The 27732-nt window shown below is 52.4% G+C and overlaps 12 protein-coding genes across 12 annotated transcripts; 7 read left to right on the forward strand and 5 right to left on the reverse strand.

Moving 5' to 3' along the window:
- Window positions 1-422: 422 nt before the first annotated feature.
- Z519_08886 (uncharacterized protein) lies at window positions 423-3194 on the forward strand (the record flags this gene model as incomplete). The annotated part of the gene is made up of 1 exon (XM_016766613.1): window positions 423-3194. The coding sequence occupies one exon, from the start codon at window positions 423-425 to the stop codon at window positions 3192-3194; it is 2772 nt and encodes a 923-aa protein (XP_016616911.1).
- A 701-nt stretch (window positions 3195-3895) lies between these two features.
- Window positions 3896-5227, reverse strand: Z519_08887 (uncharacterized protein; the record flags this gene model as incomplete). Its single annotated transcript, XM_016766614.1, has 1 exon — window positions 3896-5227. The coding sequence occupies one exon, from the start codon at window positions 5225-5227 to the stop codon at window positions 3896-3898; it is 1332 nt and encodes a 443-aa protein (XP_016616912.1).
- Window positions 5228-6732: 1505 nt separating this feature from the next.
- On the forward strand, window positions 6733-7681 carry Z519_08888 (uncharacterized protein; the record flags this gene model as incomplete). Its single annotated transcript, XM_016766615.1, has 2 exons — window positions 6733-7202; window positions 7258-7681. 2 exons carry the CDS (start codon window positions 6733-6735, stop codon window positions 7679-7681), a joined length of 894 nt encoding a protein of 297 aa, XP_016616913.1.
- Window positions 7682-8333: 652 nt separating this feature from the next.
- Z519_08889 (uncharacterized protein) lies at window positions 8334-9318 on the forward strand (the record flags this gene model as incomplete). The annotated part of the gene is made up of 3 exons (XM_016766616.1): window positions 8334-8406; window positions 8499-8583; window positions 8757-9318. The coding sequence occupies 3 exons, from the start codon at window positions 8334-8336 to the stop codon at window positions 9316-9318; spliced, it is 720 nt and encodes a 239-aa protein (XP_016616914.1).
- Window positions 9319-10087: 769 nt separating this feature from the next.
- On the reverse strand, window positions 10088-11257 carry Z519_08890 (uncharacterized protein; the record flags this gene model as incomplete). Its single annotated transcript, XM_016766617.1, has 3 exons — window positions 10088-10365; window positions 10422-11028; window positions 11081-11257. The coding sequence occupies 3 exons, from the start codon at window positions 11255-11257 to the stop codon at window positions 10088-10090; spliced, it is 1062 nt and encodes a 353-aa protein (XP_016616915.1).
- A 939-nt stretch (window positions 11258-12196) lies between these two features.
- Window positions 12197-12905, forward strand: Z519_08891 (40S ribosomal protein S7; the record flags this gene model as incomplete). Its single annotated transcript, XM_016766618.1, has 2 exons — window positions 12197-12358; window positions 12456-12905. 2 exons carry the CDS (start codon window positions 12197-12199, stop codon window positions 12903-12905), a joined length of 612 nt encoding a protein of 203 aa, XP_016616916.1.
- A 346-nt stretch (window positions 12906-13251) lies between these two features.
- Z519_08892 (uncharacterized protein) lies at window positions 13252-14325 on the reverse strand (the record flags this gene model as incomplete). Its single annotated transcript, XM_016766619.1, has 1 exon — window positions 13252-14325. The coding sequence occupies one exon, from the start codon at window positions 14323-14325 to the stop codon at window positions 13252-13254; it is 1074 nt and encodes a 357-aa protein (XP_016616917.1).
- A 298-nt stretch (window positions 14326-14623) lies between these two features.
- Window positions 14624-16345, forward strand: Z519_08893 (uncharacterized protein; the record flags this gene model as incomplete). Its single annotated transcript, XM_016766620.1, has 1 exon — window positions 14624-16345. One exon carries the CDS (start codon window positions 14624-14626, stop codon window positions 16343-16345), a length of 1722 nt encoding a protein of 573 aa, XP_016616918.1.
- Window positions 16346-16588: 243 nt separating this feature from the next.
- Z519_08894 (uncharacterized protein) lies at window positions 16589-17164 on the reverse strand (the record flags this gene model as incomplete). The annotated part of the gene is made up of 1 exon (XM_016766621.1): window positions 16589-17164. The coding sequence occupies one exon, from the start codon at window positions 17162-17164 to the stop codon at window positions 16589-16591; it is 576 nt and encodes a 191-aa protein (XP_016616919.1).
- Window positions 17165-17560: 396 nt separating this feature from the next.
- On the reverse strand, window positions 17561-18797 carry Z519_08895 (uncharacterized protein; the record flags this gene model as incomplete). Its single annotated transcript, XM_016766622.1, has 4 exons — window positions 17561-17632; window positions 17687-17822; window positions 17907-18586; window positions 18645-18797. The coding sequence occupies 4 exons, from the start codon at window positions 18795-18797 to the stop codon at window positions 17561-17563; spliced, it is 1041 nt and encodes a 346-aa protein (XP_016616920.1).
- A 1330-nt stretch (window positions 18798-20127) lies between these two features.
- On the forward strand, window positions 20128-23682 carry Z519_08896 (uncharacterized protein; the record flags this gene model as incomplete). Its single annotated transcript, XM_016766623.1, has 4 exons — window positions 20128-20272; window positions 20321-22008; window positions 22066-23470; window positions 23531-23682. The coding sequence occupies 4 exons, from the start codon at window positions 20128-20130 to the stop codon at window positions 23680-23682; spliced, it is 3390 nt and encodes a 1129-aa protein (XP_016616921.1).
- Window positions 23683-24320: 638 nt separating this feature from the next.
- Window positions 24321-27681, forward strand: Z519_08897 (uncharacterized protein; the record flags this gene model as incomplete). The annotated part of the gene is made up of 4 exons (XM_016766624.1): window positions 24321-25008; window positions 25139-25623; window positions 25743-26627; window positions 27445-27681. The coding sequence occupies 4 exons, from the start codon at window positions 24321-24323 to the stop codon at window positions 27679-27681; spliced, it is 2295 nt and encodes a 764-aa protein (XP_016616922.1).
- Window positions 27682-27732: the final 51 nt, after the last annotated feature.

Genomic DNA, 27732 nt, shown 5'->3' on the forward strand with positions numbered 1-27732 from the left:
CCCCATGGGAGCAAGCAGCGGGTCTTAAATATTCAAAATGTCATCCGGACCTTTATATCCACCTTTCGGTGACCTCCTCCCTACGTGCCCGTACCTACGACGCGCAATCATCGACTTAGGAGACGATGATCACGTGACTACCTTGGCTGGTCTATCCCGCACCAGTGGCCAGTGGGTGCCAGGGTCTACCCAAGTATCTTTCCCAGCATCAGGCTACATCTGGTACATTCAATCTTTGAGGACAACATCTTTGCTGCCTATACAAACGCGAACACCTCATCCACCTTCGTTTGACCGCCCGCCCGAGTCGTTTGTCCGTCGCGCTGTGTCGTCGGCTTCGCAACTACAACCAGGGTAAACCGCATGGAGGATTATTCCGTCTCTCCTTGACTTGTGGCAATAGCCAGTCCTATTAGCCAAACATGCGTCCCCTCCGCTTCTTACTGTTACTCTTCTTCTTTGTCGCTCTGCCCGTGGCACTGACCTTCTGGTCCTTGCTGGCTGCAAGCGTAGACGCAGTCGACTCCTTTCAGCCTGGCTACAACACCAAGCCCGGTCGCCTGAGGGCTCTCTTCTCCTTCTCGACCCCCTCCTCCCTGTTCCCGCCCTCTGCGGTTATTAGCCTGACCAACGACAACTCGACCTTCTTCCTAGCTAGGCCCGCTGCTTTTGGTCCTAGCCTTCCGTCTAAGGGTCTGAGTGGTCAATTATGGGTGGGCAAGGGCTTCGGAGACGATGCTTTGCTGAAAGAAGAGAACATCCATGTGGCAGGATGGGAATTGGGCTGCTCCGACGTCCCGGGATGGGTTGAAGAGAGGGCAAAAGGCGTCAAGAACCTTCCAGCAGTCGACCAAAGTCAGGCAATGCCCAAAGTAGCTCGAAGCATTGAAAACGATGGATCAGGCCGCGACGTTACCGAATCCCTTTCCGACGAGAATCTCCCACAAGACGACGGTACTGACGACTACTTACACCATCCTCTCCCCGATTCGAATCCTGCAACCCCCGGGAAACCAGGCGAGCCTGCCAACGTCAATCTTTCAGACAAGAAAAAGAAAGCCACCCATGCCGACATAGAGTCGCTGCAAGAGAGCGCCGACATTGCGGGCAAGATTGTTATGCTCAGCCGTGGCGGCTGCGGGTTCTTGGAGAAAGTCAAATGGGCTCAGCGACGTGGGGGCATTGCCCTGATTGTTGGTGACAACGAAAAGGGCGCCCAGTTGACAATCATGTACGCAAAGGGCGATACCTCGAATATAACAATCCCTGCGTTGTTCACTTCATACACGTCGGCGCACCTATTATCTTCACTGGTGCCTCAAGACGATGGTGATGACGAAGACGCTACCTCTAAGGGGCATGAGAAGGCTGCGACGGTGATTTCGGGTGCAGATCAGAAACAGCAGGCAAACAAACCGGTCTTTACGTCCACCAAACCAGTAGCTACGAGGCCGACCTCTATATTGGCAGCTGCAGCCGAAGAGGAGCAGGAAGAGAGCTGGGTGAAGAATATCCTCTCTGCCATGGGACTAGGAGATAACTCTCCATTTTCCCATTTTGAGGATAGCCGTCGACCTCCTAGCAGTGGAAATATCGATTGGGTCCTCCTGGAGGACTGGAAAGAGGAGGCTCGACCAGATCTGAAGGACAGTAAAAACACATTAACCAGTGCCGCTACGATATCCACCTCCACACTCAAGGCAAAATCGACGAGTTCCAAAAGGCCTGGAGGGGATGATTTTGTGATTGGAGTACAAGATTGGCGAGACACAGATCTCGTAGCACCAAAGCCCACCACCACCTCACAGACCGCTCTTGAAGAGGCTGGCAAGGGCTTGCCCACGGATACCGCGAGCTCGGCGAAAGCTTCCACCAGTCCGGATGCAGCTCTCAAAGGTGGCAGCATCACTCCCGGCAGCGGAGAATACGACCACGAAAAGTCAGAGCATCTGGATCACTTCCGGCAAGGCAACACGCCGGCGAACCGGGCGTCCAGTAATACTGACGCTCGTCAAGGTCAAGAAAAGGGTTCATGGTTCCACGTTTTCCGCTCTGGTCAGGGAATGAAAGAGCTTCCACAAGAGAATGGAGCTATTAATGATAAGGACAGCCGGGGAAAGGAAAAGGGCCCCAACTCTGCGGCCCCAGGCGAAGACCATGACCACGCTGGCCTATGGGTTACCCTCACGCCCACCAGCGTCTCTGCAAGTCCATTTTTCGATACACTCCTCGTCCTAGTGGTCAGCCCACTCGTCACTTTAACAGTTGTCTACGCGCTTCTACTCCTCCGCTCCCGGATTCGACGTCGAAGATGGCGTGCACCGAAATCCCTGGTCGACCGATTACCAGTTCGCACGTACCACACTATGGGTACGGCTCCGTCCACCACTTCTTCACGAGTTGAATCGCCGGATGGGGCCTCTCCTACGTCACCACTGCTCATCTCCGCAAGCCAGAGCGTGTCCCACCGACCTCGTCCGCGTTCGCAAACCACCACGGGCATCTTTTCTGGTGGCAGTGTAGAAAGTCAGCTTTCCCATTCCCGAAGCCCGCACATAGAAAAGCACACGGAGAAGCACACCCCGAAACCTGCGAAACGGAAGCGCTACACAGGTCGACAAGTCGAATGTGTGGTATGTCTCGAAGAGTACGTCGATGGCGAAAGTCAAGTCATGTCCCTACCCTGTGGACACGAATTCCACGTCGAGTGTATTACGCCTTGGCTCGTTACAAGGAGGCGGACCTGCCCCATTTGTAAGGGCGATGTTGTAAGAAGTATGGCGAGACAAGGAACGCGGAGGTATGATGACGAGGAGGAGGATGACGATAGCGGCGACAACCTTGAGATCGGACGGAGGGAAGGTGAAAGAACGAGCGACGATGTTCAAAATCGAGTGGCTCAGACTGTGAACCAGGAACCCAGTGCGGCGATTCCGATCCCTACTTTGAGTAGGGAAGATGAGGATGTGGAACGAGGGCAGGACCCTGACGTACCGCTTCTGGGTGAATCGCAATCATTGAGCTCGGAATCAACCATCACACCGCAGAGACGGCGACAAGACCATGGAAGAGATAGAGAGAGAGGCAGGGACAGAGAAAGACATTCTATGTGGAGAAATATGGTCTCTGCAAGTGTGAGCCGACTTAGTGGGGACACACTCTGGCGTCAGACACCTGTGGACCGAAGCAGGTGAGCTGGTTCTCGGTTACCTGGTTGCCGTATGCCTTGATGGGATATGCACCAGGAATCACTTACAGCCGCTGAAAGGCGGAGTTACTCCCATGTTTCTACAATCCAATAATTTGGGGGAAGATGGATGCGGCTTGCATTGGGACATGAGCGGTGAATCGACATCACGTTCTCGGACCCCTTTGGTGAGCCCCGGGCTTGGGTATGAGGCCCATGGTGCTTCACTTATATACTCATTATTGCAGGTACCATGAAGACGAGTTGGGTCTACGGCTGTCACGAACTCTTTGTGCTATAGGAGCGTCTGCGGCTGTGTTTTTCTACAAAGCAGCAGAGGATACTGCAATACTAATCTCTTCAACGAAAAAGAAAGAGCAAAAAGGAAACTACAATTAAGATTGCAAGTCCCAAGATCAGAATGGGGGAAAGGGGGAAACTGACTCAATCGTTTCATTTCATTGGGTATATTGGAAATTATAGTAGTACATCACATGGACACTGCGCAATAGGTGCAGCAACGTCGAAGTTATCGAGGTATCCTCATGTTGCACCACATCGACGCATTTTGCCCATATCCGTTTAAGGAGTTCCCCTACCAATGCACAGGCAATGCCGCTCATATTTTCAAAGCTCTGGAGCTGCCGAAACCGGACATTCAACTCGGGGTCTCCGCTTCTGGCTGGGAATCTGCATGCGCGCGTTGTCTCATCTCACTTTAGGGAAAGGCGTCCAGTTACCGGTGCTGGTGGCCTTCCTAGTCGTCTTCATATCTTGCTGTGATTCTTTCCTTTTGATGTTCAGTGGCGCCGGCTCCAGTACACCGTTGGGATGCTCCTCATCGACCAGAGAATGACGTGTCACCGCACCGATGCCACTCGGGTCAGGCTTGTAAGGTTGCAGATTGTTGGGCATGACCCATCCTTCAGGGGCTGGAATCTCGACCTTCTTTCCCGTTTCTGCATCGACGAGGAAGTGGCGTGCTGGTAGTACTTCGATTGCTTTAATGGGTTGTGTATAGGTATAGTAATGATGCACATGGATTTCTCGGGTGATTTCTTCTTGTACCATCTCCTTTTTTTCACGTTTGATGACTTCATGTGTTACGGCTGGTCGGACAACCTCTTCAACCTCGGTGTCCTCGCTTTTTCCCGGCTTCAACCCGGGAGGGAGAAGCACTTGCTCGTTCTTCTCAGCGACGGTGTTGGGGTTGGGAGAGGCCACGGATTGCATCGTTTCGGTGGTCGTCCCATAGGAGAAATATGAGCTTGGAATGTGGTAGAGGGGATTCAAGGGAGAAGGGTCGTTCGGTGCTAGGGGTTGATAGCGTGGCGTCCTGATAGGATTGGGAGGGCTAGGAGAGCCAGCTGAAGATGACTTTTCGCTGTCGGAGTCCGGTTTTGGGGTATGCTCTGCCGGCGAGGATTTAGGTTTCAGAGAGAGGGGTGCGTGGGATGTCGAGGCAGGAGACTTGAGCTCGTCGGAAGAGCCCTTTTTCGCTTTTGGGCGATCAGTTGTCCCAAAAGATTTCTTTCGGACAGAGAAGGATCGCTGAGGGACAGCCTGATCGGCCGACTGGGCCAAGGCTGTGATATCTTTCTGATCAAGTGACGGTCTTGGGAGACGGGAAGCAGTTTGAGACATTGCAGAGATGCTGGCAGACGTCTTCAACATCTGCTGTGAAGGGCGCTTCTGTAAACGGCTTCTTGAGCGAGTAGGACGGGCAACAGGAGCGGAATCATCATTGCGATGGATGGCAGGATTGGCGGTTGCAGGACGCTGGACCGGATCTTGCCATTGGCGAGGAGCGCCGTGGTAGCTGTGACTGAGGTTTCGACTGTGATTGGGATTCTGGCTGCGATTTCTTTGTTTCCCAGTTGCTGCAGAAGAGATATTGGTAGTGTTGGTGGTGTGAGTGGTGCTGATGGTGCTGGTGGTGCTGCTTGGATGCATGACGTAGGGGAAGCATTTCGGGTTGCAGTCAGCAGGATGTGCCCGCCGTTGAGCCGCTGCCGCTGCCTTTGCGGTTGCTGTGGTCATGGCGTTTTTTGCTTTTGTTCTTGCTGCAGGAAATACGTTAAGGAAAAGCGGCTCTTCTCCTCCTGGCCTATGGAGCAAGACTCCGTACAGTTACAGCTGTACCAAAAGAGAGACAAAAGACAGATCGAAATGGAAGATTGCGAACGCAAACGGCGACCCAGGCTCCTACCTGTCCCAGCTTGCCCAGCTCCCTTTCTCCCACGCTACTCACCTCCTGTTTGATCTTGGGTGAACGACTCGGTACAAGGTACTTACTCTACCCATTGACGGATCCCCAAGGCCACGGAAAAACAGCTTTTTGGCGTCGCTAGACCTGAATTGCGAGACCGCTCCACCTCGTCTACACGCATGGTATTGAAGACTTTACCCAAGATGGTTCATAGGAACAACAGCCATCAGGGAAGACCCATGAAGAGAACGTTGGCCTCGAAGGACTCGGAATCCACAATGCCGACACAGCTGTTGAGCGATTGGGTGATGACCAATGGCAACCTTGGCTCATGGCCGACCAGGCACAATAGATTGAACCCCAACCCACGCGGGAGAAGCTGAAGGGCTGGAAGGTGGCTTTAGAGTCTAGGGGAAGACGTTGGAGGGGCCCTTAGGTGCAGCCTAGCCGGTCAGAGAGTGTCACAGTGGGATCCAGTGACGGACACTTGAAGGAGCAGCAAGGGTTGGGCCGGCAGATCAGGCAAATCCCCCCCATCAACATTTGAACAGGGGTCAAATCCTCGGTAGGTCAGGAGAGGCTTTCCGCCTGTGGCTTGAAGCCCAAACGTCAAATTGCCAGTGGTTCGAGGCCACCAACTCCTCTGGTTTGGACCTCACCCGCCACACCTCGACACCACAGACCATCATGACGCAGACAGCTGAAGTTCTTCTCCCCGCCTGTCCCGTCCCATGACGGAATATCGAACACACTCAGTCTGAGAAGACTGCGCAAAGACTCAGATCTGGCAAAAGGCCTCTCTTGCTGCCCACCATCACCGCGAGAAACGGTCATGTTGTTAGGAAATCGGGTTGCTAAGACGATGGAAATCGACGTATGCTACGGAGAAGGTCGCGGTGTCGAATGAGGACCGAACTTGGCCCAGATCTTGGTCGGCGCGAAGATCAGAACTCGGTAAAGACTTAATACATATACAGGACGTTTGAATCAGTTCAGGTCCTTCCGTATCGGATCGACGAGCAAAAGGGACGTTGATTGCCGAGATCGGACAACACCAATCGTTGATGGCCTTTCTTTGCGATACCTGGCCAAAAAGTTGATCTCCTCTGACCTCACCACTAGCGGTTGGCCCAAGCTTAGCCTTCTCCAGATGATATCACGCTCCTTTCCAAGGTTTGAGATTATCTCATACGTTGTCCATGGCCACCACCATGGCGTGTCCATTGGTGTATATAAAGTTGTCCTTTGCATACCCCCAAGCTGGACCCGCGGAAACCTCATGTGAAGTTGAACTTTTCGAGCTCAGACACTTTCGAAAAAGACTACTGGAGATACCATGGAAGCAGCCAAGGCAGCAGTCCAAAAGATCACTGGTCACCGGGGACACCATACCACGGTAGAAGAAACGGTCAACCCAGCAGTCACCCATGAGACCGTCAAACCTCACCGCCATGAAGAGACTACCCGGGCGGTTGACCGCGAGGTGCATCAACATCACTTCCACACAACAGTGCAACCTCTCACCCATGCCGAAAAACTCCCGGAGAAGCACACCCACAACATCTTGCCTGTAGAGCATCGGGAATTCCACCACGACAATGAAGCGCACACCAAAGAGAAGCTCGCCACTGAAATTGCTCATTTCAAGGACCATTCCACAACGGAGCAGACTGTCCACACTCAGGCTGCTGCTCCGACGGTGACTGGGGAGCATGTCCACCACCATGTTCACGAAACCGTGGTGCCAGTCATTCACAAAGAGACAATCCAGCCTGAAGTCGTGCACACTACCATGCCTATTCACGAGTCAGTCCCACCTGCCTACCTACCTCCCTGCCTTGCCTGTAACTAACATTTGCAGAACACACCATGCCGCAGCTCAACACCATGGACTTTCGGCTTTGCCCATGAAGACCCTTGATGAATTCAAGAAGGTCGGTGGTGTCCCCACTGGCGGAAGTCATTCTGCACATGAAGAATATGAGGGTGCACCTCGACCATATAATGACAAACTTGCCACGACCTTTGAGAAGCTGGAGGAGAAGTTTCACGGCACTTCTTCGGGCCCTACCACCACGAAGATCCACCGGCCCAGCGACTCAGGTGTTAGGGGCATGGGAAATGGCGTTAATACTGATGCACCAGGAAGAGAGAATCCCTACGCCCCTGGAAATGGGATTGATGTTGCCCACCGACACACTGACGGCACTAAATCCAGTATGGGCGATTGCATGAACCCTCGCACAGATGCTGATCGAGATGGAAAAGCGGGTGCCATGGACTAGGTTCAGGTATATCGGTATGTAAGCGCGGAGCTATTAATGTCGCTACAGGATCACGGGAAATATCAACAGGGTTATATATGTTAGATACAGCAACGAGAAATATCATGCAGCGACAAACAAAAGTATTTTGTATTTGCGACCCCATGTCTGCTTGACTGCTGTCAATGACGCCGAGGAACATTCTGTGCAGGCCAAACATCAGCACTAGATACCATCCTTTCGTCCTCGTTGCCGTTGTCTATGAGAAATGTCTCCTCATAGCAGCCTCGGCTAACAGAAGCAACGGACAGAACGGATGCTTGGCTTAGTTCCAGTTGTCTTTGGAAGACTTTCAGGGCGGCTCCAATTTCTGCTGCTCTACAACCAACTGTTGAGCCGATGCGGGGTTGCGAAAACGTCGTCGATCGGATCCGTGTCGCGTTTAGGACGAACTCCTTATGTGATTGCAAATACGCTCGGAGAAGGTGCCGTCATGGTGGAGAAGGATCATGGCTCACTCTGACGGCACCAACAGTGGGCCGGGCATTGATCTATCACTTCCTACCCGAGGAAGAGTCCCTAGACCCATTCATTTTCTTGCAAGACACTGTTTCCTCTGGTTGTTGAGGCTGCTTTGTCTAGAGTACACCGACCATATCCCATCACAGCGACCATGTCTGACGAGCTTATCTTGTACGATCTCCCTTCCAAAGGAGGGTTCAGCTGGAGTTTGAATCCTTGGAAAAGTAAGCCCAGTCCCTTGCTGCGGGCCGAGGACACGATATCGTTCGAAAGGCCATTCGTCCGTCCAATTGGTCGTCTCTGACAGCAGAGCCAGCACGCCTTGCTCTGAACTACAAAGGCATTCCATATAAGACTGAGTGGATCGAGTATCCGGATCTGAAGCCGACTTTTTCGAAGTTGTAAGTACCGGCGTTGATAAACTGAGAGGGACTCTCCAGTCTTGTCTGCGAGTCTCCGTGTGGCGGAGGGATGAGGGCATAATAGGTGCTCTTCATCCCCAGACCGTCATCTGCTTCACCCACGCACACAGCGAGACGACCGAACGAACAAACTTACTCATTTCCCAATCCAGTGGCATCCCTCCGAACAGCAGCGGACCGTATGAATACACCTCGCCGGCCATCCGCCTCCCTTCTGGCGAATACTTGATGGAGTCCCGCGCAATTGTTGACAAGCTCGAACAACTGCATCCCTCGACATCCCTGCACCTAGACTCATCGTACCTGCCACGCATCGAGCAGCTCTTGCCAAATTTACTAGGCCAGATCCGGCCCGTTTTTCTGCCCTTGGTGCCCAAGGTTTTCCTCAACCAACCTTCTTACGACTACTTTGTTGCCTCGCGAGAGAAGGCGCTGGGCATGTCGCTCGATGAGTATGCTGCGAAGAATACGGACAAGGCCTGGGAGGATGTCAAGCCGTTCGTGAGGGAGCTCGCCGCGATCTACGCCGAGAACTCGGACGGACCATTTTTGATGGGAAAGCAAGTGTCGTACGCCGACATGATGGTGTTGGGTTTCCTCAGAATGATGGACAGGTTGGGAAAAGTGGACAAGTTCTTTGCAATGGAGGGCGGAGAGAAGTTGAAGGGGGTTTATGAAGCCGGTGCGAAGTGGTTGGAAAGGGATAGCTACTAAGGAAAGAGAGGGGAGCATAGGGTTTCCCCAATCCAGCATACACACCTCCCACTCGATCGGAGCGAGCTGTATTTTCTATCCTCTCGTTGTCGAGAATCGAGACCAAATTATACACTCTCCTCGATGTAAAGCTCAGACCTGTGCGTACAATTCTTGACCTCGCCACGTTGTTCAGCAGAATCCCATGCGCTTCGTAATAATACATACCTTGCTAGGTAGTTGTTCTCATACTTTTAGAAAAACCTCCGTGGATGCATGCATACAGGAAGAGGACAAGTGCGCTAACCAACCAGCCAGCCAGCATGACATGGCGGCCGCATGTGCCGCACGACCATGGGATGAATCTGTGAAATCAATCAAGCGGGCCCGTCCACAAGGCTGGCTGGCGCTGGGGGACTGTGTGGCTTAGGAAGCAAGTCGAACGTGATTGAACGAGGAGCATTTGGGCTTTGCCATCCCGACCCAAATCCAGCAGGGACCGGGGAAATTCATCTTATGCGCTAAAAGATTCTTGCAGTGGTTTAGATGCAACACTGCTGGCAAATAGAGACTGAATAGCGGAGGGGAGCTGAATAATTGTGCTTCGGAGCGGAGCATTATTTACTGTCGAATCGAGGACACCACCCACAAATGATCTTGGATTCTTAGCATGCATTTACTCTGCATCGCACCAATCTCCTCGATGTCTCTGATCTTCTGCCATCCCTGGTTTACTGACTCGAATCCTAACTGGGTTCTTGTCCTCTGCAAATTCAGGTTGGAAGTCACTCTAGAGCTGTATCACGACCTTGCCAAAGTTCTTCTGCTGCCACTGGTATTCGTAAGCCTCCGGCGCATCCTCGAGGCTAAATGTCTTCTCGTCCACCACCGGATGAATGTTATTCGCGTCAATGCAGCGATTCATCTCGATCAGCTGAGTCTTTGATCCTATCAGGATCCCGCGGATGATGCAGCCCGCAGACAGAGCCGCCAGTGTATTGGGTTCGTCCTTCGCTTTGAAACCGCCTAGGAAACCGATCACAGAAATCACTCCTTCGAGTTTGATTGCTAGAGATAAGTGTCAGACGATGCTAGGATATGAAATAGTGGACAATGCAACGAACCTTTCAACGATTGTGTCATTGTGCCGGGCCCACCAACCTCAATGATATGATCTACGCCCGCTTTACCAGGGGACAGCCTCTTTGCTGTCTCGCCCCAGTTCGGGTCCTTCTTGTAATTGATGACAATATCAGCTCCCATCTTTTCCAATCGCTTTGCCTTCTCATCTGATGAGGTTGTTGCAATGACGGTCGCACCGGCAGCCTTCGCGAATTGAATGGCGGCAAGCGAGACGCCGCCTGTTCCTTGGGTCAGGACCACTTGTCCAGGTTTCAAGGCTTTGGATTGAAGACCGAAAAGGGCGTTCCAGGAAGTGAGGGGAGCACAAGTCAGAGTCCCCGCCTCGGTTGGAGTAAGATTTGATGGAGCATGAACGAGCCCCGACGCTGGGAAGACGGCATACCTGCGTAGACAGCCGTGGGCGGTGCCGCCCAATGTGGTGCTCATCATCTCTGCGGTAACAGGACCGTACTGATGTGCTTGGGTGAACTGTGTGACTACCTTGTCGCCTTCTTCGAATTGGGTTACTTTCGTGCCCACGGCCAGAATTTTGCCCGCGCCATCGGAGGCGGCGACACATGGGAGACTGAGCGGTAGCGGATACTGGCCCTGTACACTATGTTTCAACCTTGGGATCCGGGGTTGAATGTGTGCGCTTTACCTTGAGTATAACCAGATCTCTGTAATTGAGAGACACTGCTTGGATTTGGACTAAGCAGTCGTTCTCACCAAGTTCCGGGACAGGGTAGTCCTCGACGAATTTCAAGTTCCCCCATCCTGGTGTCTCCGGGCTATTGGATTCGATGACCCAAGCAGGTGTAGTCTTCGGAAGAGACATATTTAAGAACGAGGTTTAATGGAAGTATTAACCGAGAGAAATGGAAACAAGGCGGATGAAAAGGGCACTTGAAAAATCGATTCAAATTCGAAGAAGACGTTGGCGAAGACTGTGGGAAGGCCTCAGGCAGATCTCGAACTTATATAGATGGAGCCACAACACCATTTTACATACCTTATACGCTCCACTTACCTGTAAAAGACCCAACGATGAAGACATCTGCTTATCTCCGGAGAAAGGGGTGCGAGTGGTTGGATATCCGGCAGAGAACGGTACTACCGAAGTCGCTTGAGACCTAACTGGCGGGGTTGCATGATCTGATGTCCTGTCTGCCGCATTCCAACAGCTCATGGTAATGTTGACGTTTCGCGCCTGACGCAGCGCAACCTGGAATATATGGGGCCACTGGGGCTAAATGTGTATGCATGACAACTCGTCTCAGGAACTGGAGCTCCTTGTACAGTCTGCTGGTAGGTCGTTCTCAAGCCCCCATATCCTAGTACGCCAATCGCTCGATGGGAGCTCAATGCTGCCAGGCCAGGACGTCCCTGCGTTCTCGCTAGTGGGGTTTTTGAATATCTGAAGGCGGGCGTCAGAATTTATCAGCAGACTAAGGTCGCCCGTCTAAACTCCATGATTAATAAGAAGTGGCAGTGTGGCCGCTGGTGGTGGTGTTCATCTGGAGGCGTTAGGAGAAAAGAGCTGATATGGTTGGGCATTCACCATGAAGCGCAGATTGTACGGTGAGTGTTTCTGATCCACGCGTTCCTTCCCTTTTCGGATCTTAGGGCAACGCACGAAAATCTTGGCGCATCCCGTGAAAATGAAGACTGATGGTTTAGATTGTTGTCGACCTCCCGCAAGGCTTCAACTAGCAACCTTCAATATCCTGGGACATCCGCAGATTGCGAAAAACTTGACAACTATCAAGTCGCAATCATGTCTCAACCTGCCCTCAACAAGATCGCCCACAACAGCCCTTCGAGGCAGCATCCTTCGGAGTTGGAAATCAGCATCGCAACTGCTCTTTATGAACTCGAGACCAACATCCCTGACCTTAAGGTCGCCTTGAGACCGCTTCAGTTCGTGTCCGCTCGCGAGGTATGAGACGTTTGTTCATCAGGCAGACCTCCAAATTGCCTGCAACGTTCTAGAATAACGGACATCACAATGCTAACCAGGCTTTTCTGCCCTCCAGCTCGAAGTCGGCCATGGCAAGCGCGCCGTCGTCATCTTTGTTCCAGTGCCCCTGCTCGCAGGCTTCCACAAGGTCCAACAGCGCCTGACCCGCGAACTCGAGAAGAAATTCTCAGACCGCCACGTCTTGATCCTTGCCTCGCGCCGCATCCTTCCCCGCCCCAAACGCTCCAACCGCTCTCGCACCAGCCAGACCCAGAAGCGTCCGCGAAGCCGTACTCTGACTGCTGTCCACGACGCTATCCTTGCGGATGTCGTCTATCCAGTTGAGATTGTGGGCAAGAGATTGAGGACCAAGGAGGATGGAAGCAAGGTGTTGAAGGTCATTCTTGATGAGAAGGAGCGGGGTGGTGTGGATTACAGACTCGACACCTACTCCGAGGTGTATCGGAAGTTGACTGGACGAGTTTGCGGCTTCGAATTCCCCATGAGCAGCTCTACCGACTTCTAGTTGATAGGTGGAAGGGCAAGTGATGAGACGAATGCAAAAGGATAGGCCGAGGTGTGTTGACATGATACGAGAGAGCCTGGAGTGCACAGATGCATCCAGAGCGGAGGACAATCGGTCTATTTCATCGCTCTGCGCAAAGTCTTATTGTATGGATGGACCGGGTCTCTGCGGCATGCTACCGGGAACATTGTGCTGGATCGAACCAAGGATGGAGTACCGTTCAGTTGAGGATTGAAACCCGCGGCAAAAGCCCAGCAGACATCTTTCGAGCGAGGAATAGAAGACAAAATATTTGTTCAAATTGCCGACCGTTCCTTTTGTTGACCTTTGTCCACGATTACTCCTGCTACATGAATTCTCCTCCGCCGAGTATATCCTTCATATTGACATTCCCACTTCCTCGTTCTAAAGGTTGCGGCTGCCCCTTACCAGCCTTCCACCCAATCATGTAAATCACTCTAAAAGTGGCCGGTATTCTATCCTTTTCATCCTCTTTACAATGCAATTCCCTGTATATGGCCTCGTTGGCCAACAACACATCTCGACTCAGGGGGCCGCCCATGGACTTGAGAATTGCATTTCCTTCGCCCATGGCTTGAATATCCGTCATCAATGCGAACGTGTCGGGGTATTCGACTATTATGTCGTCAACGTCGACGGTCAAAAGCTTGAATCCAGCTCGGCCCAGCAGATTCCCCACGTCTCTGACGTCCGCTAGTGGTGATATGTGCGGAGACACGCCGCCACGGCGCTCAAGATCAGCCAGCTGCAGAGATGAGCGTAATTCAAAAAGTGTGTCTCCGCCGAACATGGCCGCGAGGAACGGGGCGTCAGGTTTAAGGATGTTGTTTATGCTTGACAGGACGGATGGGAGGTCGTTGATCCAATGGAGAGATAGAGAAGAGAGAACAGCATCGAAAGTGTTCGCTTCAAAAGGCAGCGTCTCAAGAGAAGGGAGGACCTCTTGTGTGATCGGAACTGTGGGCGCAGGAAGCGAATCGTCGCGGTGGAGAGTCGTCGGAGAAGTATCTGCGCAGGTGAGGTGATGTATCCGTTCTGAGAGAGGGGTCTTGGACTCTGCTGCGCCTTCTGGCAACTCTGGCGCGATCATCGGCGGCTTGGAGAGTGCTCGTGCTATGTTGCAGCTATTGGCGCCCAGATCGAGTACATGGGGGAACTCGCGATTGATGTCGAGGAGTCGGTCAACAAGTCTCTGGGCCACCTCATCTTTCAAATAGTCGACCTTGCGACTGTATTCTGCATTTGAGGCGGCCCGTTCTTTCTGGAGGTACTTCGCATTCTCATTGAAGACCTGGAGAGTTGGACCGCCGGGTGCCTGTATTGCGTATGACCTGTGGAAGCATGGACGTCGTCGTAGAGCTGCAGTGGGAAGCCATGGCCGAAGTGCCGGTGGCTTCATTGTGGAATATATCTGGTACAGGGACCGTTGATGGTGGACAATGGGGAGTGCTTGTAGAAAAGTCGGGCTGGTCGGCTTGCAGAATGATGTCAATTTCGAGGAAGGAAGGTTACCCGCAACCGCGTCTGACCGCGTCTGCCTTGATGGCTAGAAATAATTCCAGCTCTCTAAAAGGCGAAGAGAAGGTAAGTCGGTATTTTCTCTCGTCCAGATCAGATTGAAGGCGACATCCTATTTGGCGTGTTTTTTTCATAAAATTGTGCCGCTCCTGACCGCAAATTGGGCCCAGGTCGGCGCCATGGCGGTGGCATTTCCCTACACTTTCGTCTCTTGCCCCTGTTCCGATGCTTCCAATAGAGCATTGAAGTCGAAGCGATCCTCGCGCGATGTTGACTTTGAGCAAGTCCAAGACGGTGAAGAGACTTTTGACCCGCGACATCCACGTTCTGCCTTTTCTCTGTTTCCCCCAGAGCATTTGTTGTACTGCGAAGAATGCCACGAGATCAAATGCCCTCGCTGCGTGACCGAAGAGATCAATGCGACCTACTGCCCAGACTGCCTCTTTGAGAGTCCTAGGGTCATGGTGAGGAGTGAAGGGAACAGGTGTCCTCGAAATTGCTTTCATTGTCCCATATGCACATCCCAGATGATTACCACTTCCATCGGCGACGCGAAAGACGGACCTTTCATCCTCAACTGCAACTACTGCATGTGGAGCACCCTCGATGTTGGTATCAAGCTCGACAAGGCGACTGGTGTCCGCGGTCAGCTTGATGACATGGCAAATGGGGGCAAACGAAAGATTTCCACATTGAAATCACCGCCGTACCAAGATGATCCGGCACGCAAATCTTCACTGTCCCGACCCCCTTTATCTCTTGAGGAAATAGGGGAGGTTGTGGAGGCCAAAGAGCAACCCGAGTCACAACCTGCTCTAGATCCGACGTCAAGGTTCAACGCCCTGAAGACATTCTACAAGGACCAAATCGCCGAATCGTCAGCAACTGACGCCGGCTTTCCCACATCTGCGCTGGACATGGCCTACTCTTCCCCATCATCACTCCAACGTATCATGAACATCTACACCAATAGAGAAAACTCGCTTAAACGGGCTCGACAAAAGCTTACAATCATGCGAGAGGCTCGGACAGCGAGTGAAGGACTCAAGCTTCATGACCCACGTGCTTCTACACCCTGCGAATACGACGAAACTACAACCATGCCACAAAGGACTTTCCAGAACCCTCCCTTCATCGGCAATCCCCGAGCACGCACAGTCTCGGAGCTCAGGCCTATGCCCACACTGATGCGTACAAAACGATCCAAGCGCTGCGCAACCTGTAAACACATTCTCACTCGGCCGGAACTGAAAATCTCCTCTGCACGATACCGCATCAAATTGATAGCGCTCAGCTATATCCCCTTTGTGACCATTAAACCGCTCCCAGTCCCTGGTGGCCTGTCCCCTGCAGGACCTGATGGAGGCGATGTTGTCCTTGCGGCCGCAAAACCTGTCCAGTTCATCATGACACTACGCAATCCGCTATTTGATGATGTGAATGTCAGTTTGGGAAGCCCCAGCCTGACGCCGGGAAAGCATGGACATCGAGTCACGATCTTGTGTCCACAGTTTCAGATCGGGAAGAACAGCGACGCTTGGGACGACGCTCTTAACAACCCTCCGAGCCAAGCAACGGCCAGTGCCAACACAGCGGGCGGAGAACAGATCGCCGGCAAACTGTACGACCATGGTCGGAACTGGGCGAGCGTGGTCATTGAGATTATCCCGGCGAGCATTCTGAGAAATGAGGGTGAGGAACTGGAAGAGGACGAGGATGTCATTGAGATTCCCATTAGAGTGAGGCTAGAGTGGACTGTTACCGAGGATGAGACTGCTGGTATTGTAGAGAGACGGAAACGAGATAGGGAGAAGGTGCTCGAAGACGGGGAAGAGGCGGATGATGGGAAGCGAGAGTTGAGTTACTGGATGGTCCTCGGCATCGGAAGAGTCGACTGTTAACAGTAAAGCAACAACTTGATATGAACCAGGTGCTCGAAGAAATACCCCCGTCCCTAAATGATCTGCATTTTCACCCAAGGGCCATTGCATCGAGCACCGCGTTGTCCATTCGTCTATGTCTTTTGCATCTGCCCGGGGCAGAGATCTTTTCAGCATGCCACCGGGGTATACAACCCGCCCGTCACCTCCTCCCATGACATGTAGTTTGAAGTTGTATATAGGTAGCTTTTATTGGCGTAAGCTTCATACCGTTCGTCGATCGCACATGACTCTCACAATCCCACCAACGCCCACAACCTCTGTCAACTTCTCATGCCAGCTCAATAAGACACTCATAACTTGACCACCTCCGCCTTCCCCAAAATTCCTCGCTTGTATCTGACTGAAGCCCGTGCCCGTTGCCTGCGGACTCACGCCTTTTCCACTGGTTGTACCGCTCCCGCTGGCCATGCCCTTGTAGATGTACTTCATCAAGGTATCTCCCATTGCCGTCCCACCCGGCTGTTTCAGGATTTCCGTCAATATCCGACTGACATCGCTCTGTCTGATTCCTTGTAGCACTTCCAAGACAGTGGTGAGATGGACTTGCTTTGCACCCTCGTCGCCTGCTAGAGGAGCGGTCTCCAGTGCCGATTGTAAGGCACCCACACTGTCACCGGCGCGGAGGAGTTGCCGGACCTGTTGACCTATCTGTGCGGATTCAGAGGATGTGGAGGGTGCGGGCAGGTTGGCTGGGAGGAGAGTGGAGAGAGGGAAGTTCAAGGCAGAGTCAGGATCGTAGGCGTCGACATTGATAGTGCGCCAATTTATGTTGGCCATCGTGGAGGGCGCAGCGGAGCCCTGCTTATGCCTCAATGGCGGGGAATGCAATGAGGACTCGGGATCTGCCAACAGCACTGGCTCTGAAATATACGGACTGGGTGCGTGGAGTAATCGCCCAGAGATTGTCTTTAGAGTGTGCTGGTTGGGTCGACTGGGATTACGGGAAGAAATTGCAATGCATGTGTGGAGTTATGAGGTTGAATGGAAAAGGCTCCAAGTAACAATGCGGGATAAGAGCGAAAGGCATGAAAAGGGACTCTTGGTGGCACTCTCGGTAGTTGCGGTTACGTAATCTGCCAAGACCTCCGCTCGGGGCTTCGATTTCAGCCTTGCGAGTGCGAGATACTGCCCAGCGAGCCAGTACTGACTGCTTTCAACACCAACTCTGCATCTCTACGGAGCACCGGCCTCATTTGCTATCTCCACGTCTGTCATGCTCGTGTTTCTGGAAGATTCTGGTTGAAGCTGTTGACAGTCAATATAGGTCTTTTGGAGGAGGCTTTATAAGTTATACAATACGAAGCCCGGTCTCTCATCCTGTCCTTCTCTGTTGAGACCCCAAGCTTGAGGGCTGTCATCATGGACCGTGGTCCTCCTCAGGTCTCTTCGGTATTTTCCGGCGAAAGATCCGCCCTCAGCTCGATGCATAACACAGCTAAACATCGAATTAGCCTCGCTGCCGACCAGGTGCTCGTTTGAAGGCCATCGAGATTCGCTGAGTGTACGATGATTGACTTACGTGTTGTCCCAGATGATCAAGTCCCCAGGGTCGTTCCATGGAATGCTTAGGGTATACTTGTCCTGTGTCGCATGCGCCATAAGCTTGTCCATAAGCTCCTTCGACTTTTCCGGAGGGACATCCACGACATGGTCCATATGGGCGGCAATGTATAAATTCATCCGACCTGAAGGTTCATGCTTCTGCACAATGCGATGTTTGTGCATCGGAAATTTGGTCACGTCGACGTCTTTGAAATAATCTGGTGCTGCCTTCTTGCGCGACGAATAGAGAGAATGGGCCCCAACATAGTTCTTTTCCAAGAGCTCAGCCTTCAGCTCCGGGTCCAATTCATCAAATGCCGTCCTTGTGTCGGCAAACCCGGTATTACCACCAGTGTTGGGCGGTGGAAGCTCGTGCGCCTTCAGAATCGAATACGATGCCCGTCGTGGATTAAATGACGAGTCGACATGGTACAGGGCGTTACCCTTGTTGTACTGGGCACGTGGACTATCTGGCGACAGAACAGTGTTGGTATCGGGGTCGATATTGCCAGCATCAAAAAGCTCATAGTACTCATATCGTGGCTTCCTCCCGTTGGTCATGTACGGTCTGATGTCATCCAAGTCGCCGAATCGGCGAGAAAATTCAACGTGCCCTGTGTCGTCAAGCCCAGTCTTACGGAACACAATCACGCCATACTATGAAGGGGTCAGAGTCTGGAAACTTGCAGCAGGGTAGTCATTCGTAGGGGATTACTTTTGCAGATGCGGCGAGAATCTCTCTGAACACATCATCTGGAATTGGCTTGGAGAAATCAACGCCCTCAATCTCAGCCGCGAATGTTGGGTGCAGCTTCTTGATTTGGATCTTATTGAACTCGGTCTCTGGTGTCAGAAGAAGCCCAGGCATAGTGTCGGCTAAGGCAAAACCGAAGCGCAATGTTCAACCCTTGAGCGTTGGTTAAGAAATGTTGGGCCGGGCGAAAAGCAGACAGCAAGGCCACCATCTTGTCTTATATCTTGTGGAGTATGGACCGAAACACCCCAGACCAGGCATTCGGCAATTCTCCGTTCATTTCGAATGCATCTGCCGAAGCCCCATTCTCGCTCCTGTTACTCGAGAGACTTGTCAGCCTTGAGGTTCCCCACAAAAGAACAGGGACAAAGAGTGCGGGGAAGATTGGAAAGATTCATACTCACGCATGAAAATGGAGGAGCCATGTATGATACTCGTTCTCCCAAGTTCCAACGCCCACGAAAGTGATACGCGTAGTGGGAGTCTCGGGGAAATCCGAATCCTCCATCCTGTACCGTGCACTGTCACTAGTTGTCTGGCTTTTTCGCGTTGAAATGACTTCTGATTACTTGCTGTGACTTCGGAAGATTCTTCTACCGTTGATCGAGATGTGACTTTGGTCTCTGCCGACTTCTGACAACTGCTCTGGTATGTGCATGATGGAATACTCAACCATGTTGGCCAGTCAACATGTTCCGTCGTGGTTAACGCGCTGGTGTCAGTCGACTCCTGACCACTCTTTACCGACTGTCAGAAGCTCTGCATTGAAATCAAGGCCCGCGACGTGTGACGTTCATTTATAAAGACAGAGGACAGTCTGACCATTGACGCTATCACTGGCTGGGGTAATAATGAAGGCAACTCTCTTCGCTAGTTATAGATTTCAGTCACCCAATGTGAGTTATACCTTGGTAATGATGTTCTGGTTTGACCACAGGTGAGACTGCCTCTGTGTTGAGTCTGGAAACTGAGCTGTCTGGAGGGCGAAACTAACGTAGAGACCGAAGCAACTCACTCGGAACACATCACTAAGACTACGGGAATCTTACTGGTAGTGGAAGCCTTTGACAGAAATTTCAGATCACAGCAAACAACGCTGACCTGCTCAAGGCGACGGCGACCGCTTGGGCGAGAGCAAAGATTGCTTCAAGCACCCTCAGTGACAGTTCCCTTTCTTTCATTAAGTCTTCACTACAATGCCACCAACAACGCGCAGCCCGGTCGTTACTCCTCATCTTCACTCACCCGTCATTCTCAGTGACAGGGAGTGGAAATTTTTGATTCAGCACGCCGTGGTGGTGGACAGTTGGGCGAGATTTGTCTCTCCTGCATCTCTTGGATTTCTGACCTTTCATGTCCGACATCTCATCCGCAGTCCGTGAGCTTTGAATAATTGTCAAGGCCATATTCTCAGCCCGAGTTCCACATTCGCTGACCTGCCGCAATGGCGCGTTTCATTCATTTGGTCGTCTTCGGCCTGGTCGCCAGCCTCAACCACCCAGCCCAAGCTGCGCGACTCGGATCGGACATCAAGCGTGCTGATGCACATGTTGACTGCCCTACCTGCGACAATGACTCTCACCATCCTGGTAGGTCTTCCCAAAATGTCCAAAATTGTCCACTAACGAGGTGGCCAGGTCCGCATTCTTGGGGAGACTGGAGCATAGCCAGCAGTCCGACAAGCAATGCCCCCGTTGTTCCATCCAGTTCCTCTGTCTCGACTCATGGCGGCGTCAGCTCTTCGTCAGTGACTTCGTCGGTTGAGACGCCCGCGAGTACATCGAGCTCCAGCGCATTCACCTCGCAGACTTCGTCGAACTCGGGCTCAACTCCCTCTGGCTCGACAACAAGTACAGGAGTTGCACCATCTGTCACCATGTCTTCGTCCGCTTCCTATGTCTCTAGTACGCAGTCGATTAGGAGCATGACCTCCTCGATGCTAAATCACCCTTCGCTTAGTGGCTCTACAAACGGGACATCCACCAGTCAGATGGCCTCGGTCTTCCCTTCTGGAACCATGTCTTCATCCTCTCGAGGCTCATTGTCTGTTGTCCCGCAGTCAAGTCAGCTCAGTACTCGGGCAACAGGGTCTGCTACAAGGGAATCGAACCTTTCTCAGCCAGTCACACCATCGAGCATAGTTCCGCCCTTCTCGGCAAACAGCACATTGAGCATGGTTCAATCTTTTTCACGGAACAGCAGAATGTCTTCACAGACATTGTCATCACAGGGACCAACCATGAATAGGACCTTATCAACTGTGAGCTCACTTTCTGCTGGCAATGTTACTGCTGCTGGTTCTGAAGTCGTTTCTTCATTCGCCACCACGATCGATCTAACTTCAACGACATTTGTCACGGTCATTCGCACAACCATCAGCATCGTGCAAGGGTCCTCAACGATCCAGATTGCTGGTTCCAGTGTTCCTCTTCCAGCCCCAGTGTCGTCGTCGTCGACTGTTAGAGGCTCACCGACACAGTCTCCATCAGGCTCAAGATCATCTTTTGGTGAATCGGCGCATCCGACTTCGGCCAGGGAGAGCTCCTCTTTCAGCATTACTTTCAATTTGTCGCCTGTGCCTGGGTCAAGTTCCTCCAGTGGTACCTCCATCCCTCTCCCTCTGCCGGCGTCGAGCTCATCTCTCAGTGGGACGCTTGGCTCCCTGGCTGGAATCACGGTGACTCCTTTCCCACCTCGACCCCTGCCCACGGTTTCACTCTTCGGCGAAATGTCATGTGGCTACAATTACACAAACGAGACCGCATCCGGCTCGTACTCTGTTGCTCCATGGTGCTGGCCCTTGTCAATCTCTGGGGAGTCAAGCATGACGGAGATTGCAGGAACAGTCGTGGTTGCCAGCACCGTCAACTGCTTATGTCCCTTCTGTTGGCTTGCAGACCCACTATGTTACGCCCAAAAGCCGTCAGGGTCGAGTTGTGGCGATGGCTGGATTTGCTCCGTGACCACTTCTGCTGGACAATCTGGCGTTTGGCTTGCGCTCCCTACCGGCTTCTCTTATGACACAAATACACCGAATCCATGGAGTATTACTTCTGAGCAAGGCGTGACCAGAACGAGCGGCGGCAGTAGTACCACGTCGATGTCATGGACTGCTACGCTTTCACACAGCACCCGGAGTATTCAGGGTGGCTACGTTGACTTTCCGTTCTGGGCTTGGGCTTGTGTCGGCCCTTTGTGCAAACCTGGTTGTGGTGATGTCCTCGACTGGGTAGGATCCATAGCTGGATGCATCTTTTCAATGCTGGGATTAAAATGCCATTTACCATGCAACAATCTGGGTTTCAATGGATTCCCAATCCCCACGGTACGTATTCCAAATTTCAGCCCGCGACCTTCTATCATGTGGAACTAACTAATGCAGATTCCCATTCATCCTCCGATTCCTCCTCTGCCCTCTGCAACTTTGACCATTCCTACGATCCATTGTACAGCATCGCCGTGTACGACCAACCCAGCAGCAAATCCATCGAATGAGCCAACGACGAACTCGCCAAGTTCGTCGATTACGTCCAGTTCGTCCAGTTCATGTTCATCGACAGCATTTTCTTCATGCATAGACATCTGCTGGACGCTGAGCTCAAATGGAACTGTCTCTGCCACTCAATCGTGCACGACCGAATGCACGACCGTTAGACAGTGCTCTGGAACAAATACACTTACCACCACCACTCTCAACTCCTCGGCAATAGCTCCGGCTTGCACGGCTAATTCCTGGTGGTATGATCCGTCCATATCAGCTGAGATTGCCTCGTGGATTACTCAGTTTCCTCCTATTCCCGATAACGCCACAGTTCAGTTCAGTACATTCAGCTTCGGGTCAAATACCACACAGACCATGGGCAACACCACCTCGAGCATCTTTCCGAGCACGTCTCATTCGGCAACATTGACCTCCCAGAGTTTGACCAGTACCAGCTCTCATGTCACCGCCTCCAACCCTCCTATCACAACTCCGAGCAGCCTACGGGATTTCACGGTAGCGGCCACGGATGACAACGGCAATGTGTATAGCGAGGTATTCTCAGGAGGAGTACTGATATCGTCTACATTGGTCTCGTCACTTCCCACGTCGGGCGCAGGTGGCCCCTGGACATTCGGCACATCAGGGGTTTCGCTAGTGAGCAGAACAACTTCGACTCTGCCAATCTCTGTCGGCTCCGGCGGGCATGCAACACTCACAACGACCCTTAGAAGCTACACCGCAGTCTACGTACGGACTTGTGAGGGAGTGGCCGTTTTTGGTAGTGCAAGCTGTACAGCCCCATGGGGTCTCCAAACCGTCACTTCTACTCCCGCTCCCAGGGACGAGCTAACCTCACACTGCGCCCACTGGACTGCGTTCACTACCACTACAAGCCCAGCGAAGGCCGGTGTGGTGAATTGTGCTACTCCGGTCAGTTTCAAAGCGTCAAGTGCGATTCCCAGTCCAACAGTGTGGATCCACGGTGTTGAATTCTCGCCGTTCCAAATGGATTCAGGCCCAATCCGGCAGTTTTGCCAGACTCTAATTGCCGACAATATCGTTTTTTACGAAGGATCTGAATTCGCAGATGATGCGGCGAGTCTCGGTCAGGTATCGCCGGGAGAATGTGAGCTCTTCCGCTCGACTGGAAACTCGAAAATGGGCTATAATCTGACACTTGCTGTTGCATACGACGAAAATGGGTGTCCATCGGCGTCCAGTTCCCTCAGAAAGGGGATTTCCATGAAGAAATATGGCCTGAAAGACTGCGTGGATTCGTTTTTGAACAAGCTAGCTAGCAAATGTGAGTCCCCCGACGTTCGTGCACAATCTTGAGGGGAGTTTCTCCGCTAACCATAAGCAGGCGAATTTTCGGACGGGGATGCGAAAAAGGCAGGTCTTGATCAATGGACTAAAGTTGGTGGGATGTACTGGGGAGATTGCTTGCGATGGACAGCCATTGCTGCGAGGAACGACTTGGAACCTGGTGACACCGTCGATGCAGGTTTGATTTAATATCCGTTAACGAGACACTACTGCAAACTGCTATCGGTGAAGCTGTTTAGCTGGAAGTCGAGATGGCGACTTTCGAATCAAGCATTATCGTCTGTTGAACGAACAAGCCTCGCCTGCATTGGCTTTCCCCAAACTACTTGCGGCGCAAATTCCAAGAGCAAGTTTGTTGTTTCTGACAAGATGAGGGTTGCTGATGCTCGTTTCTCTTGCGGATTTCAGATGCAGCACCGAGTGTCTTGTCACCGAGAACCTGTATCTACTCACTTTATGTGCGCCATGTCCTCCGATGCACGCAGCTCGCTAGTAGCCTTAAAGTGCTGGTGTACTTTCTTCGTGGAATGCGACGTTTTGTTGCCCACTGAACAGTCACATTCTTTGATCCTTTGCAGGCACATACCTCCGAACCAAGGTTACTATGGAGTCAGTTATTTTGGTAATTGTTTTGAATCAATGGATTGCATCAAGGTTCAGTCTCTTTCATGGTATGTTGTTTGCACATGTCCTATCCCAACGGCAACAGAGTCGAGTCCGCGGACTTTCAATGATATATTGATCAGGCGCGCACAGGAGGTGACGAAGAGTAAAGAAGGGAACAGTCAGGAAAGTGTTCAGGTTAAGATACCTGGAGAAAAATCAGGATGCCGTCGTTGTGGCTTGAGGAACTAGAGCAGTTACGGCACGACCAGTCGAACAATATACCCCACTCGAACGAAGCGCAGCGCCCTAGCACCGGGGTATGCGGTCCATACTCGTGGGATTCAAGCATGCGTCAGGAACAAATACGGGCTATGATGGCTTTACAGTACTCAGATGATATCAATAGGTCCAGGTGGAACGAGAGCCAGCAAAACAATGACCTCAGTTACAGCCCGGCTTTTTCAGGTTCTCCAGTCGTCTCCAGCACGGCTCCCCAGACTCGATCTTCGGACATCGATTCACTGTTCGAAGGCAGTGACGCCGGGGGCGAGATCTCGATGCTACAGAGTCGTTTTGAGGAAACAGCAGGCGAAAGTCCAGCAGACGCTATATCGCATCACGGTCACGACCGGCCTTCCGCTTGCGGACCCAGCCGACAGCTCCAAGGCCAGCAGAGTGCCTCGTTGTCCGAAGCAGAATACGAACCCGAGGAGCCGGCCCACGGTGAGGGAGGATACGAAAGACACCCAGCAACGCAAGAGGAGGTGCCACGCAGGCAATTACCAGAAAACGGGTGGCATTCCAATGACAACGAAGCGGCATGGCAAAGCATCTCACAACAACGCGAACAACTTCAAGGACAACGGGAGGAAACAGACACAAAGCGTGAGGACGTTCACGATTGTTCATGTGGGTGCTCCACGTCGGAATCCCTTTGCCATCCTTCATATTGCGAATGCTTGGGATGCGACCACATCGAGCAAGCGAGGCAATTAAAGACCGAGGCGGAAAGAAAATGGCGCTATGAAGAGCATTCTAGTGACGAGACCTGCGGCTGCGGAGACCCCAAGAAGCAATGTTCATGCCTTCCAGGCTTGTGTCAATGTGCTACTTGCAGCAAGCATGGGCATCGGATTGTGGAACCCATCAGACACTGCGGATGTGGTACAACCGGTCAGACGTGTCGCTGTCAACCTGATCAATATTCGTGCACCGGTTGTGATGAGCATCCGGGCTGTGAAAACGACGGAGATCTCGCCGAGCTCGAAGTATATCAGGAACAAGCCGCAGACTATCAATCACAGTCTCAACCATTGCCGCAGATCGAACTCTACATCGGGGGCCAGCGCACGACAACAGCTACAAATGCCACGCATGCCTGCCGGTGCATACATGGTAGTATTTGCTCCTGTTCGGCTAGGAGATGCGAATGTGATAAGGTGCATTCGGTGCGCAATGGAGCAGAACCGCACAATGAACAGCATCCGGCTACTCAACCCTGCCTTTGCAGAGACGCTCGAGACTGTACCTGCCCTTCCGGAGCTTGCAGGTGTTGCAACAAAGAGTCTGCATTGGAGCCCAGGGCCTTGCACAGAGAGGAGCCTGCTGAATTCCGTCGCGCTACAAGTTGGGCACCGAGACAGGAATATCGTCCACCGCCCCCCAAACTCACAGAATTGATCGAAAATCCAACGCATGGACTGTCACCGCAGATAAATACTCCGACATTCAGTCGAAAGGATTCGGTTCTGGGAATGCCACGGGCAGCAACGCCAGCGTTCGGTCGGCAATGCTCGATAACCCCAAGTCGTCCAGATACTCCACGTCCTCCTGCCGGATCGACTCCTTCGACACCGTACGCGGCAGATGTGCTTCAAGACTATGTTCAACAGAGTATAGAGCTCGGGCTGCTGCCGCCGAACCAAGAGTACATCCGACCCAGTGTCGAGCCCGAACTCCCACCGCGGAACCGGGCACGCGAGTCGACGCCCGCACATGTGGTCCGCTCATCCACACCATCTCCGTTCTCCAGGCGAGGCACAGATGTGGATGTTAGAATGCGAGACGCTTCCGGAACAATTTTGCCAGGGGACCTGGGCCGAGAGCTCTCGCTTCCGCCACCGACCTCCCAACCAGTCTCTGTCGTTAGTTACCGCCCCGCCGTGTCTCGAGTCAAGCCGGCCCTTCCCCCCATACCGGACAGTGGTTCTCCAATAAACCAGCCAAAACGCGGCGAGCGGAGAAAATCCGCCGTGCAGGGCTCAAAGGTTGAGAAGCGCTCCGTAACGGGGTCGACGTCGAAACCGAAGAGTCGAAACGTGACTAGGAAGTCGACAGCATCGGTTGGCAAGTTGGTCGACAAGGCCAAGAAGAAGACCAAAGATGCCGCTGAAAATGCTGGAGGACAGGGACAACCGACGGCCACAAGCAAAGATGGCGGCAAAGTCGCGGCCGCGGTGGCAAAGATCGAGCAGCAAGTTAAACAGCAAGACGAGGAGAAGCATCCGAAGCAGAAGGACGGGACGGCTGTGAGAAGGAGTCGGCGTGCCAACAAGGGAGTGCGGACTTCGCTTGGATATACTTGACGTAGGCAGCAGAGATGGAGATGATTGTTTCTGTTTTCTTCCTCTATTTCCTCTCCATGGGACTTCGATTTTGTCGAGACTCAGGAGGATCGTTTTGACGCGTACTGTGTGAGATATATACAAATATATTATCGCGATACTCTGCGTCGAATTCTGACCTCTCCAGAGTCCGTTTCCATTCCCAGGCCGGGCATGACCTACTTTCTACTGACCAAGGAATCGACACGAGCAGGTTGATGTCAAGATGACGAAGTCCTGAACGAGTCGACGATTTTCAATAAGCACAACGCCGCCGAGTCGATCGCAAGGCCAATCAACACCAATTCCGTTGGACTCGGTGACATTGATTGAAGAGAGACGAAAACTAGCCACGTTGCAGTTATGCAAAGAGATATCGAGATCTTTGTTGGGTTGACGCTTGACTGGGACGGCCAAGAAGGCAGCCTCCTAGCCTTGGTAGTCCCAAGCCACCTCCATCAACTACCTAGTGAGCTAGGTATGCGAAGCACTCAAAGCACTGCAGCCCAACGCGCCTCATCGTTCCCTAATAGCCTCCATTCTAGCAGACGAATTTTGCAATGGGATCAAGTTCAGGCTACCTTGCTGAAGCTGGCAAGCTGAGCACCTTGATGGTCAATCGAACCCTCCTGAGACGACAAAGCAATCGAAAGCTAAGTCGTCGTTGACATAACCTAGTCCACCGAGAATCTTGATCTTTCGTTGAGGAGTGACGCACCACACGAGACTAATCAACAAGCAGACACTCGAGCTAGAGCTCTTCAATGACCCGGTGCCGGCAGAAGCACGCTACGCCATTTTCTCGCACACCTGGGAAGATGACGAAGTTACTTTCGAAGACATGAAAGGCCTTGCTGTCGCTAGGGGGAAGAGAGGTTTCGCTAAGATTCAAGCCGTCTGTGCCTTGGCAGTCGGTCATGGTCTCCAAATGCTTGGGTCGACACCTGTTGTATCGACAAATCTTCGAGCGCTGAGCTGAGTGAAGCTGTAGATTCAATGTTTCGATGGTCCAGGAATGCGAATCTCTGCT

This window comes from Cladophialophora bantiana, assembly GCF_000835475.1.
Source record: "Cladophialophora bantiana CBS 173.52 unplaced genomic scaffold supercont1.14, whole genome shotgun sequence".
NCBI lineage: Eukaryota > Fungi > Ascomycota > Eurotiomycetes > Chaetothyriales > Herpotrichiellaceae > Cladophialophora > Cladophialophora bantiana.